This window comes from Onychomys torridus, chromosome 11 (genome assembly GCF_903995425.1).
Source record: "Onychomys torridus chromosome 11, mOncTor1.1, whole genome shotgun sequence".
Classification (NCBI taxonomy): Eukaryota; Metazoa; Chordata; class Mammalia; order Rodentia; family Cricetidae; genus Onychomys; species Onychomys torridus.
Window position 1 is genome coordinate 4,859,251 of NC_050453.1, and position 14,141 is coordinate 4,873,391.

Consider the following 14,141-nt stretch of genomic DNA (forward strand, 5'->3'; position numbering starts at 1 on the left):
CAAGGAGACCATTGGGCACAGAGATGCTCTCAACAAACAATTATTGATGAGAAAGGTGTAAGATTAGTGATGGCATAAATCAAATTAAGGAAAATCCGAGTGACAACTTAGTGGTTATGTTTACTGGCCTTGCTGAGGACCCAAGTTCAGTTCCCAGCAGCCACATGATGGTTCCCAACCTCCTATAACTTCAGTCCCAGGAGACCTAATGATGTCTTCTAACCCCTGAAGGCACCAGGCACACACATGGTGCACTTACATGCATGGGAATTCATGCACATAGAGAACAGACACCCAAATGGCCATGGAGTCCATCCATGGTGTGGGAGAAAGCATTGCCTAACATCTGCTTCCCTCTTTGCGTGTTCACAAAGAGTCGTAAATACATGCTCAACAACATTCTCAACAATCAGAGCAGATTCACTCTTACCCTACCTTACAGTTGAGCAAGCTGAGTTTCAGGGACGTGGGTGACTTGCCTAAGGACATGGAGCAAGTGAGTCAAGGAGCTGGAAGTGAATTCATGTTTGTTTAGATCCAAATCCAGACTTCCATTCTTGATTCTCACACTGAGCATTGAGTTCTTCACAATTACCCAGTCTTAACCTGGGCTGCACATCCCTGGGTGGGCATCCTACTGCTGGGCCAAGTCTGTTTCGGTCTTTATGTGCAGAGCACCATGTGCATGACTTCTTGGTGTGGCACAGCGGCTGGTGATGCCTCTTCACTGGAAGTCCTGGAGGGGAAGTGTGTTTCTCTTTGTATCACAGACACTCGAACAGTGTTGTGTGACTTCAGACTATCAAGCCTGATGATTTCATCTGTACCCTTTTTTTTTTATAGTGGAATAATTTAAGGTGTGTTACTTTTGTTTATGTTGCATTTGTTTAACTCTGTGATGCTGTGTGACTGTGCCTGTCTAGAACACCTGATGGTCTAATAAAGAACTGGCCAAAAGCAAGGCAGGAGAAAGGATAGGCGGAACTGGCAGGCAGAGAGAATATATAGAAGGAGAAATCTGGAAGGGAGATTGAGAAGGAGCCAGAGAAGGAGGAGGACTCCAGGGGCCAGCTACCCAACTAAACACTCAGCAAGCCATGGAGTAAGAGTAAGATATGGAAGTAAGAGAATGAGAAAAGCCCAGAGGGAAAAGGTAGTTGGGGAAAGAAAAGTTAAGGAAAGCTGGCTAGAAACTAAGCCACACTAAGGGCGGGCATTCATAATCAAGAATAAGCCTCCGTGTGTGATTTATTTGGGAGCTGGGTGTCAGCCCCCCCCCCCCCCAAAAAAGAGCAAAAACCTCCAACCACCTCAGAGCTTGGAAAGGAACAGGGAACACGTCTTAATTCACAGTAGGACTCAAGAGTTCTCACTCAATCAGGCTGTGCCTCAGAGCAGTAAGTGTGATGGGAGTGAAGGTTGATCTGAGGCCAGAAGACAGGTTTGTGCCTCACTTTTATTATCATCAGCAAGCCGATTGGTCTTGGGTAAGTCCCCCTTTCTCCTCTGGTTTTGGTTTCCACCTCCATAAAAGACAGATGTTCTTCCAACAGTGCACTGAGAGATGACAGCCATAGGCACCCTGTCTGTCAGCTTCTGGGTGGCAAGGTGCAATGGCAGAGGAGCTGATTTGGCCTCAGTGGTGGCAGTCTTACTGAATTGTCATGAAATATAATGGCATTTCTCCCAGCATTCATGATTATTCTGCTTAACGTGTTTAGTGCTGTTCTGGTGTTGACCAGACCCAGATGATTGGTTCCTGGCATGGGATGTGCATCCATTTCCTCGTTCACCCAACCCAACAGGTACTTACTGAGGGTCTGCTGTGTGTCAGGCATTGCCCAGCAACTGGGGATGGCAAACACGGGACAAAATGGATCCAGCTTCTCTCTGAGCAGTTCCAGTCCTGTGGGGAAATGCAGAAAGAAATACACAATACAACACAAGGCGGTGGGTATGTCTCTGAGGCCCGAGAAGCACAGTCAGGGGCCAGCGTGGGCCAAGGTGCATGTGTGCACATCTAAGTGTGCAACACAGATGTATGAGCACACATGGAGCTGCTGGGAAAGCCTCCCTGAGAAGCAAATCTGTATTTAAGAGACCAAATTATTGTCCGGGAAGGGCCGAGTTCCTAGACTCTTGGGAACTTTATGCTTAATAGTAAATAAGTAATATGAATGGGTCTTGGGCACAGTCTGTTCCGATTCCTTTGCTTTTCTGCTTACTCCTGCATCAAGTCTGGAGGCTTCACTGGGCCTTTCCAGAGTGACCCTTCCGTCCATCTCATCTGTGCTTGCTGCCTCCTGCGTGTGGTGTCATTCTGGCTACGCTTCATCAGTCTGGCCTTGCTGACCTTTCCATGCCTGCCCACTTCCTTAGCTTCCTTTCTTAACCCCATTGATCTCTTGCTTCTGGGCCCTAGCGCTATGGTTATGCTTAGAGTATGGACCTCAGTGTTCACACTGGCTTGTCTCTCACTTGTCTGTGCTTCCTCCACTGACATGGGCAATGCTGAAATGGTCTGTGTCGTCATCATCTTCTGGATTCCTTGTGGAAGTCTGCAGCACCAGGTCCACAGAAGATGTCCAGGAAGCCCTTGGTTGTTGTCTAATTGAGGAACTATTTTCGCCTCCAAAAGAATAGATGAGTGTCTGGGAAGATGGCTCAGTTGGCAAAGTCCTCCATTCCCAGTACAAGGACCTAAATTCAGTCTTCAGAACCCGCAATAAAAAGTTGAGTGGGACATATTTGTAGTCCCAGCACAGGTAAAGTTGAGACAGGAGGACTTCCCAGCCAGCCAGAGCAGCCTAAATTGTTGAAATCTAGGTCAATGAGGGACCCTGTCTCAAAAGATAAAGTATATGGGGCCTGAGGAATGAAATGTATGGTGCTTAGGTGCGCACACATGTACACACACACACACACACACACACACACACACACACACAATTTGTATTCACATATAAATGTATGAGGACCTGCATATACATGTACCCATGGATATGTGTTTACACACATGTGCACCTGCATACATGTGTTTTACACACATGTGCACCTGCATACATGTGTTTTACACACATGTGCACTTGCATACATATGTATAAACACATGCATATGCAACTGCAGCATGTGTGTACACACATGTAAGCACACATGCACATGCACCTGGATACATTTGCACCCATTGGCACACAGACATGAGATACACTACTTATATGTGACTTGATTGGAGGTAAGCCTCATGGTGAATTATAGACCATAGCACAGATTCCTCCCATGAAGACACGGTGTCTATTTCCCCAGCCCTTGAATCTGGGTTGCCTTGTGAGACATTGTGAAGGTGATCTACAGGTTTTGGTCTAGAGGCTTTGTAGCTGTAGACCTCAGGCTTCCAAATGATCAACCCTACAAGGCTAGCCTAATACAAGACGAGAAGGTGCATGAAATAGATCTCAGCCATCCCTCTTGTGATAGAAAACTAGTTGAGTCTCGTCCATCTGGAGAGTTCCTCAGCTGAGCCTGGCCTGGCTATACAGCCACACTACTAGAAGTTTGTGTGTGCGTGCGTGTGTGTGTGTGTGTGTGTGTGTGTGTGTGTGTGTGTGTGTTTCCATGAACAGCATGGGGAGAGTTACCTAGCTGTACAGTAGCAGGGCCTGCTTAGCTTTTGAGTTCAGAAAAAAAGACATCAAGTGTGTTCATGGTGCCCTAGACATGGGGCTTGTTCAATCCTCTGATTTTGGGCGGTGTACTTGGCAGCATGTGCTGTAAGACTGTGCTGGTAGGGAGACAAAATAAAGCTCTAGGAATAGCCCCCATGTCTAAACTGCCTCCACAGTATGCTTCAGACTCCTCATGCTCACTAGCTCTTCAAGTCTTGTTTTTAAATGCACTTGAGTATGTGTCCATGTGTGCAAGTGAGTGTGTATATAAGTGGAGGACAGAGGTCAGCTTCAGCTGTTGCTCCTCAGGCTCCATCTTCCTTATTTTTTGAGTCAGGGTCTCTCACTGCCTGGAGCTTACCAAGTAGGCTTGGCTGGCTGGACAAGGAGCATCATGGAGTTGTCTCCACCTCCCCAGTGCTGGGATCACAAGTGTGCTCTCATACCTGGCATTTTAAATGTGGAATTTTGGGTTCAAACTCAGATCTGTGCTTACAAGGTAAGCACTTTGCCAGCTGAGCTGTCTGCCATGCTTAACTTTAATCCTTGAAGAATTTTCTGTGGAGCCAGGCTCTATTTCCATATTAGAAAATGAGAGCAAGCTGGCTTCAGAGGTACCTGGTGGAAGATGTAGGATTAGGCCTGCCATCACACAGAGATCCTGGGACACAGGGTGGTCTTCCCTGAGGAGGAGAATGGCCAGAAGTAGGGAAGAGGGTGAGCCTGAGGCCCTCACTCCAGCTGACCAGGCTTTTCCTACCTCCAGGTAGGGCAGCTATGCAGGGAGAGGCCCCTAACGAGGCTGTGTCTGCACAGCGACTCTCTGAGCCTCACTCAGCTCTGCTGCAGGACTGAGCTGCTTCTGGAGGCTTCTAATTCGAGGTCTTAATTTCTGTAAAGCGTGAATTACAAGAAGTCAGAAGAAGGATGCAAAGAGCATTTAATAACGCACATCACAAAAGAAGTGGTGTAACTACATTAATTAGGCAAGTCTTGCGGAAAGATGCAATGTAATTATATATTTGAGACAGTTAATTAGGGAGCTACTTGGAAATTTCAGTGAATATTAAGGTAATTATACATAAATACTATAACCATTAAGACTGCACCCATAATGAAAGCAATAACTAATTACATAAATAACAGCATACTTACGTTTTTTACATTACCAACACCTAACAATGCTTCCTAGCCCCCCTCCCTTCACCATGCAAATGACAAATCTTCCATTTTTAACTCAGATATTCTTGCAAATGGTTTGGAACAATAACCTTTCCTCCCCTTTCTCTCTATGTTGACGCATCTGGGCCTGCTGTGGGTGCTTCAGTGAATGGACTGAAACAGGAAAGGAGAGCAGGAGGCCTGTCTGCCTCCACCTGTGTGGCTTTGGGTGGGAGGGAATTGGGGCCACAGAGTGCCCTGCTAGTGAGGAATGAGACTGGGCCATGGGCAAGAGGAAGGTAGGTGTCTGGGAGAGCTGGATGAGCATCTTCAGCAGCTGAACCACCTTAGAGAAATCACATGGCATCACTAAGCCTCCATTTCCTTGTTGTATGAATAGAGAGGTCATAGTGATGACATCTTCCCTGGGCTAGAAGGGACTATTGATATGCAAATGTCCAATGTCCCCCTGTGGAACTGGTAGAAGGTTGTGTCTAAAATGCACAACCACTCTTCTAGTCCCAGGCACTTCAGGAGCTGCCAGTCATTCTGACCTGGTCAAGTCCAAGAACCACACCACACACAACCAATCCCAGAAATGGCACAGAAATGGTATCAAGAAACCCTGGTCACAAAGATATGAATCTCTTAAGGTGGTAGACCCTGAGTTCCTGAGAAACATGAGCAACAAGAAAGGTCTGAAGAAGATACAGGCCAACAATGCAAAGGCAGCAAGTGTGCGTGCAGAGGCCATCAAGGCCTTTGAGAAGCCCAAGATGCCAAAGGGCCTCATCTGCAAGCTCAGCTATCCTTCTTTCATCACTCACCCCAAGCTTGGGAAGTGGATTAGAAGCTACATGGCCAAGGGTCATAGGCTCTGCCAACCAAAGCCCAAGGCTCAAACCAAGGCAGAGGGCTCAGCTCCAGCTCAGGCTCCCAAAGGAGCTCAGGCCCCTGTGAAGGCCCCATAGAAAAGGTTTCTGTCTACCAATGTGAAGACAGATGGACTGGTATGACGCAACTACACACTATATATTTGCTGACCCACAGAAGAAAGACAGAGGGAAGTGGGCAAGAGTGTGGACAGGAGTCTGAGATGACTGAGTCAACCTCAGTGCCCTTCCATGACCAGCTCCTCAGCCCTTCCAACAATGATAAGGTGCTAATGTTTATTGAACAGCTACTACATGGCAGGCATTGTTTTAAAGACTCCCTTTGATTATTTTTTAAAGGTTTTAAAAAAATCAATATGGCAGTTTCTCAGAAAATTGGGAATCAATCTACCTCAAGACCCAGCTATACCACTCTTGAGCATATACCCAAAGAATGCTCAGTCATACCAAAGGACACTTGCTCAACTATGTTCATAGCAGCTTTATTTGTAATAGCCAGAACTTGAAAACATACCCCTCAATAGAAGAATGAATAAAGAAAATGTGGTACATTTACACAATGAAGTATAACTCAGCTGTTATAAACAATGACATCAGGAAATCTGAAGGCAAATAGATAGAACTAGATGATAATATACTGAGTGAGGTAACCTAAGCCCAGAAAGACAAACATGGTGTGCACTCATTCATAAATGGGTATTAGCTGTAAAGTAAAGGATAACCAGGATACAATCCACAGACTCAGAGAATCTAGGTAACAAGGAGGGCCCAAGGGGGAGCGCATGGATCTCCCAGGGAAGGGGAAATAGAAGAAATCTCCTGGGTGGACTGGGGGTGGGTGGGCATGGGAACTTGAGGGATCAGGTTGGGGTGGGTGGGCAGAAGAACAGAGTGCAAACAATTAGTTCCTTGAGAATTCCATACATTGTATTTTGAACATATTCACCCCTCCCTCAGCTCCTCCCATAGTCCACCTTTTCACCCTTCCCTCTCTTCCCACTCAATTTTGAGTCCCCCCCCCCCCATTGACTCTAGTTTGCATTGCCTAACTAGTCTTGGGAGTGAAGCGTGTCCTGGAGTGTGGTTGACCTACTAGGTGGCATATCGTTAGTTCTCTTGAGATCCTTTCTCTCTCAGTAGTGATCAAATGATAGCGCTCCTCAGCTAGGGATGGGATTTCATGCCTATCTTCCCCTCTCTGCTGGGATTTTGTCTGACTGGAGCTTAGCTTGTGGGTCTTCTGCACGATGTCACACTCTCTGAGTTCATATATTCAGCTTTTGTGTCTGGAAGACACTCTTTCCCTGATGTTGCCTGCCACCTCTGGCTCTTCCAGTTTTTCTGCCTCCTTTTCCTCCAAGATCCCTGAGACCTGGGGGGAGGGATGTGATAAATATGATCCAATAAGTGACTGGCTACTCCTATTACATTTGTGCTACTCTTGTATGAGGGAGTGTCTCTTGTCAGGCAGGCCTTTATGGCAGAGTTCACAGAGGTGAGGAAAAGGATTCTTTTTCTCCTTTAGAAGTGTACACAGCACCTTCCAGCTCTATGGAAGCTAACCAGTAGGGATGGAATTTCCAGGTGAGTACCAGCTTGAGGTGTGTGTCTTTCACGTGGTGTCTCCAGCAGTAGGGTCTTACTGTCAAGTTCTGGAGGGTCACCAAGAGCACTGGCAGTAGTCTACAATGCCCGGGGCACTATGTGACTAACAAACTTCAAAAGAGGAAATTAATTCCTAGCACTGGAACTTGGCTAGCATGAGGTGTCTGGTTCACAGTTCCCCATTGTAGGACGATTCTCTTTTACATATGTGTATGCTTATATCTTACACACATTAAATCTCTTTTTGTATTAGGAAGCTTCTACAGTAGTTGGGTTTCATAAGGCTTTTAATAGTGTTAGTTGCCCTTCCCATATCCCCTCCTCCACCCTCCCCTCCCACCCCCAAACCCAATTTAACCCTTCCTGTTCCATTTACTCCTCTTTAGCCATTTATACTGCTGTGTTCTAGCTCCCCTCCTTCTTAAGTCCCTCCCCCTCCACGAATCCTTACCAGATTCCTGACCTCTACAGGTGTTCTAAATGGAGTATACATATCTGAAGATCTTAAGAAAACATTTGTATTTCTGGGTCTAGGTTACTTCATTCAGAATGATTGTTTCTGATTTCACCCATTTACCTGCAGATTTCATTTTTCTTAATGACTGAATAATATTCTGTGTGTAAATGTAGCATATTTTCATTGTCCATCATCAGTTGATGGGCATCTGCGCTGTTTTCCACCTCCCGGCTAGTGTGACTAGAGCAGCAATGAGTGTGGCTGAGCAGGTGTCTCTGGAGCAGGACACAGAGTCTTTGGGAGTGTGTTCCAGAGTGGCATAGCTGGATCCTGTGGTTGATTGATTTTCAGGAACTTCCAGGCTGATTTCCACAGTGGTTGTACCAGCTTGTGTTCTCACCAGCAGCCAGTTGGTCTCCCCTCTCCCTACAATCATGCCAGCGCCTGGTACTGTTTGTTTCTTCAGTCTTGACCATTCTGACTGGGGTAAGATGAATTCAAAGCAGTTCAGTTTTAATTTTATGTTATGTGTTTGGGTGTCTTGACTGCAAAAATATTACTCAGCCATTTTTTTATTTCACCTTTTGAGAACTGTTTAGATCTGTGCTCCATTTTAAAACTGGTTTGCTTGTTTTCTTGATTTTTTTTTTTTTTAGTTCCTTGTACATTCTAGATACCAAGCCTCTATTAGATGAACAGCTGGTAAATATTTTCCCCTTCCATAGGCCATCTCTTTATTTGAATAATGGTGCCTTTTGCTGCATAGAAGCTTTTTGGTTTCATGAGAACCCAATTATTAGTTGTTGATCTTAGTGCCTGTGCTATCAGTGTCCTGTTCAGAGAGTCCTTTCCTGTGCCAGTGAGTTCAAGACTACTCCCCACTTCTCCTCATCAGAGTCAAGGTATCTGGCCTTATATTAAAGTCCTTGAATTAATTTAATTGTCAAAATAGTCTTACAATGGAAGTCATGTGAAGGGGGCATGTGGCATTTTCATCTGGTAAAGCCTAGCCACAGAGCTCTTAAGTGGCTCATCCCAGGTCACAGACAAGAAGGGGCACAGCTCAACTCTGAATGTCAACACTTGCCTCTACTACCTGAGTTCTGATTTCTTTGTCTCACTCTATAGCCCAGGCTGGCCTTGAACCCCTGATCCTTAGATTTCAGGGTGCTGTGATTACAAGTGTGTGCTCCCACACCTGGCTTATGATAAGAATCCTTTGTCACTATGAGAAATGTCTTCTCATCAGATGCAAAGTGATAGCTACATGAGACCTACTGGTGTGCTCGGGCTCAGGGCTTAGCTCAGAGAAGCACAGAAGGGCCCCTTGCTGTCTGTGTTTACCTCATGGCTGGGTGCCTTGACACACACCTGTGGTCCCAGGACTTGCAGTGTAGAGGCAAAAGGATCAGGAGTTCAAGATCATCCTCAACTATATAGTGAGTTTGAGGCCGGCCTGGGCTACATGAGAACCTATCAGATAAAACTAGAAGTAAAACCTAAATCAGCAGAAGAGCCATTTCCTCTTGTCTATGTACAAGAACATGTTTGCGTCATTCGAGTCTTCTCGACCAGACAGAGATATTTCGGAGTCACTTCTGTGATCCCCAGTTCCTGATAGCTTTCCTCATTTACAGCATTTATGCTTGTTTGGAAGGTGAATAGGGGTAATGGGTCTGATTCTACCTGACCCACCAAATGAACAATGCCCTGTGTGCCTGTACACATGCTGCAGCCTACAGAGTCACTACTGCATGGAGGCTGCCTGGGGCCATCACCTTCTACCATGTTCTACTGACTGCTTGGAATTCACATGTCAGTTTTCATGGAGAAGTATCATGAATGATGAGATTTACAGTGATAAGCATCATGAGTGATAACACATGATGATGGACATATTCTCTTAAGAAATGTGAATAGGGGCTGGCAAGATGGCTCAGTGCAGGGAGGCGCTTCCTGCCCAAACTGATGGCTTGTGCTTGAACATCAAGACCCATGGTGGCAGGAAAGAACTGACTCCTACAACTTGTCCTTGTCCCCCACATGTGCACCATGGCACCTTCCTTGTGTAAATGAATGAGTGGTGTGTCTAGAGTGAGAGATGCTTCTCACTGTGGCTCCTGTGGTCATAGTAAGAAAGCACAGCCTTCCTTAGTTTGTCCTAAATCAGAGACCAGCCTGTTTCTGTTGTATCCTAGAGTAAATGCACTGGATGGCTAGCCATTCCACACAGCGTTTTCCCTCAGGGGAGGATATCCAAGGGAAAAGATTTATGCAGTATCAGAAGGAAGTTATGCCATTCACCTGTATTCTCAACCTTTCCTCAGAAGTATAAATAAACTCTTCAATCTCATGTTTAATAGATACTGTGCTAATTGGTTTTCCATGCCGTAACAAAATACCCAAGACAACCAAGTTAGAGAGTGGAAAGGCTTGTTTTTGGCTCACAGTTTTGAAGGCTGCAGTCCACATATCATGGTGGCAGATGTGGCTGAGGAAGCCATTGACCTCACAACCAGGACACCAAAGGTAAAGAGATGAGGGTGCCATGCCCCTGTCTGATGGTACACTCTGGTGATATAAAACCTCCCACTAGATCCTACCTGCGGAAAGATTGCAGTAGTGCAGTGGGGGACTTTGGAGTCAGTCCTGGATCCCGGCTGCAGCAGACACCGGGATGGAAGCTGAGCACAGAGTAGACAGTGGTGCCGAGTTCAGACTGGAAGTGACAGACGCTCCCAGAGCGGGGCCAGGAGCTCACTAAGGTTCAGTTTTCCCGTTTCACTGATGGAAATGAAGACAATGGAATTAGTACTGACCAGCAATGAAGTAAATTAATGTAAAACATTTAAAAATCACATTTATTTATTGTGTATTGTAGAGGAGAGGGAGGTCTGTGTGCCACAGCACATTTGTTAGGGACAAAGGACAGTTTTGTGAGTTGGCCTTCTTTTCTACCTTGTGGATCCTGCGGACAGACCTCAGGTTATCAGGCGTGGCTTCAGCTGTCTTTTCTCACTGAGCATTCTTGCTGACTTAAACCTTTATTCCCCTTTATTTCACAAAGGGTACAAGAAAAATTGCTGTTGGTTTTCAAGAGAAAAACAGCTCATGCTTCATTGTGGAGATTAGCAGCATTTACACATCTTCATAATTAGGGAAATATGTAGTTATTTATGTAGAAGTGTCTGGGTAATTAGCATAATAATATAAATAAAATACCAGCTTTTAAAACAATAGGAAAATGAAGATGCAAAGGAAACTTTACTAATCTCATAGGGAAGAAGATAGAAGCGGCTTGGTTCCCACAAAAGGCTGAAGAGAGAGGCTCCTTGTCCAGGACGGAGCTTATCTCAGCCCCTGCTTATAGGATATGCTACATTAGTATGCTGTTTAAAGTAACAAGGATTGGAAACTCCACAGCATGCAAAATATTCCCAACTGATATGGTAAAAGCAAGTTTTAGTGTTTCCTAGATGAACTGTGTTCCTGTAGATGCAATAGGAAAGTACATACTGACCCTGGCTCTCTCCCTCCTCTGTGCATAATGAACCCTATGTGGCATGCCTACACAAGGATTCAATGGGACAGTGCTTGGTACAGTCTCGGGACAGAGAGAGTGCTTACTGAATATTGCTTGGGTTGAATGAATGAGTGACTTTGAATTTGTTGAAGGGCTGTGAGAAAACTCAGAGGATGTCAATGTATTAGTCTTCATCCTAAGGTTGCTCTTCTCTGCTGTGGATATTGCTCTGTGTAAATAAAGTTCTGATTGGCCAGTGGTCAGGCAGGAAGTATAGGCGGGACAAGAGAGAGAAGAGAATTCTGGGAAGTAGAAGACTAGAGGGAGACACCGCCAGCCGCTGCCATGAGAAGCAACATGTAAAGACACTGGTAAGCCACACGCCATGTGGCAAAGTATAGACTAACAGAAATGGGTTAATTTAAGATAGAAAAGGTAGATAACAAGCAGCCTGCCATGGCCATACAGTTTGTAAACAATGTAAGTTTCTGTGTGCTTTCTTGGTTGGGTCTGAGCGACTATGGGACTGGCGGGTAAGAGAGATTTGTCCTGACTGGGCCAGGCAGGAAAATCTAACTACACTTCTCAGATTAGGACTGCAAATCACTTTGGCTCTCTTGGGTCACTGTTCTTTTGTTGTGTTGGCTGGCTTTGTCAACTTGACATAACGTTGAATCCCCACAGAAGAGAGTCTCTATGAAGGACTGTCTAGGTCAGGCTGACCTGTAGGCGTGTGTGTCTGTAGGGGATTATCTTTATTTTGTTAATTGATGTAGGAGGGCTCGGCCCACTGTGGGCAGCATCATTCCCTGGGCAGAGGACTATATGTATAGAGAGCCAGCTGAACATTAACAAGCACGTGCACATTCATTTCTCTCTGCTCTTGATGAGCTGTGATGATATCGACAGCTTACATTCACGTCTGGATGTCCCCTTGTACTTGTGGTAGTTTGAATGTAATTGGCATAAGCTCATAGGGTGTGGCACCATTAGGAGATGTGGCTTCCTTGGAGCAGGTCTGGCCTTGGAGGAGGAAGTGTGTCACTGTGGGGGCAGGCTTTGAGGTCTCCTTTGCTCAAGCTTTGTTCAGTGTGACACTGAGACCACTTCCTGATGCCTGTGGGTCACAACATAGAACTCTCAACTCCTTCTGCAGCACCATGTCTGCCTGCACACCACCATGTGGCACCATGGTGATAATGGACTGAACCTCTGAAACTGTAAAACCAGCCCCAATTAAATGTTTTCCCTTATAAGAGTTGCCATGGTCACAGTGTCTCTTCACAGCAATAGGAACCCTGAGTCAGACAACACTGTAACCTGAGACTGGAAACTGAATAAACCTTTCTTCCTAATGTTGCTTTTGTCGAGTGTTTTATCACGGCAACAAAACAGAAGCTAAAATGGTGTTACTCATTCCATATAAAGAATAAACTTCTATTAGCGCAGGAAAATAAGGCTTTAAACCAGATGCAGGTCTTGTACATGTTTTCCTTTCTTAAGAGGAAGAATCAGTTAATTTATTCTTATAAAAATTATACAAACTGGCCACAGTGACACATGGCTGTAATCCCAGCAGGCAGGAGGCAGAGGCAGGAGGATCGCAGTAATTTTGAGGTCAGCCTGGTTGACACAGTGAGTTCCAGGCTGGCCAGGGCTATAAAGGGAGAACTCCATCTCAAAAAAAAAAAAAAAAAAATACCATCAATGTACTGTGTGATTTGAGCACAGCCTCAGTTTTCTTCTCCGTGAATGCTGCTCACTCCCTGTCCCACTGATCTTCTATGCTGGTAGCATGTGGTCTTAGCGATGGCCTAAGGCAGCAAAGAGAGTCAGGATGGATTTAGGCTTTGTGGCATTTTGGGGTGCTTTGGAGCATGGTCTAGCTGCTGAGGTGACATCCCATGGTCCCTGCCCCAGGTTTGCACAGGTTTCTGGAGCCTGCAGCTTAGCATAGTTGCAGGCAGGACCCAGCCTGCAGTCTAAAGCTAGCCTTTACCAGATCTTTGGAGGTTCCACGACTGGTGAGCAGATGGAAATCTCCAGGTAGTTTGTAGCTGTTTTGTTTTAACCCACATTTACAAACCTGAAAACCTTTACAAATTTGGAGGTATGGACCACAGTGACACACTTCCTTCAACAAGGCCACACCTACTCCAACAAGGCCACACCTCCCAATAGTGCCACTCCCTTTGGGGGCCATTTTCTTTCAAATCACCACAGAGTTGTTTTCAATGAGACTGATAATTTTCCTTTGTATGTTAGAAGATGGTGTTTTATTTCATTTTGTGGCTGATACTCCACCTGAGTGCCATAGGGCCATTGCGATCAAGCTGCAGGGCAGGTGAGGGGCTCTGGCAAAGGGGCTGGATGCTTCTGAGAGACATGTAGGGCAGGGAGGAGGGGAAAGAAAGATGTCTCTGAGTGTGGAAGAAATTAGATTTCTCCAAAGCAGACACCTGGAAACTCCCTTGCCACACTGGTTTTTTGCTTCTTAGGGCTGACATAACAGAGTTGGAAAAGACCCAAGATAGAATAGCTAATTCATAGCTGGAATTAAAAAAAAAAAAAACCTTTTATTTTTGGATTGTAAAGTCTTACACATTCACTCTAGGAAATATTTAAGGCTGAAAGTAAAAATAACACAGTGTCCAATCACTCTGCAGTACCAGAGTTTAACTTCCGGTCCTTGTTTTCAGTGTCTTCACTATGTACACAGTTGTACAATGAAATGGCTCATCTGTGCGTGCAGTGGTTCACATACTTTTATATACACACGCATATATATGCATATATGAATTTACACCCTGTTTGGTAATGTTCTATAGCTGTGGTTCTCA

At 45.4% G+C, this 14,141-nt stretch overlaps 1 protein-coding gene across 1 annotated transcript; it reads left to right on the forward strand.

Moving 5' to 3' along the window:
* Positions 1 to 5,094: 5,094 nt before the first annotated feature.
* On the forward strand, positions 5,095 to 5,794 carry LOC118593249 (60S ribosomal protein L29-like). Its single transcript, XM_036202572.1, has 2 exons — positions 5,095 to 5,122; positions 5,343 to 5,794. Exons 1-2 carry the CDS (start codon positions 5,095 to 5,097, stop codon positions 5,792 to 5,794), a joined length of 480 nt encoding a protein of 159 aa, XP_036058465.1.
* The last annotated feature ends 8,347 nt before the right edge of the window (positions 5,795 to 14,141 follow it).

Bases quoted from the DNA above. Each gene is read 5' to 3' on its own strand.
- LOC118593249 (XM_036202572.1), top strand. From the start codon at position 5,095: ATGAGACTGGGCCATGGGCAAGAGGAAG. The intron at 5,123-5,342 runs GTAGGTGTCTGG...CCACTCTTCTAG, and splicing joins GGGCCATGGGCAAGAGGAAG to TCCCAGGCACTTCAGGAGCT.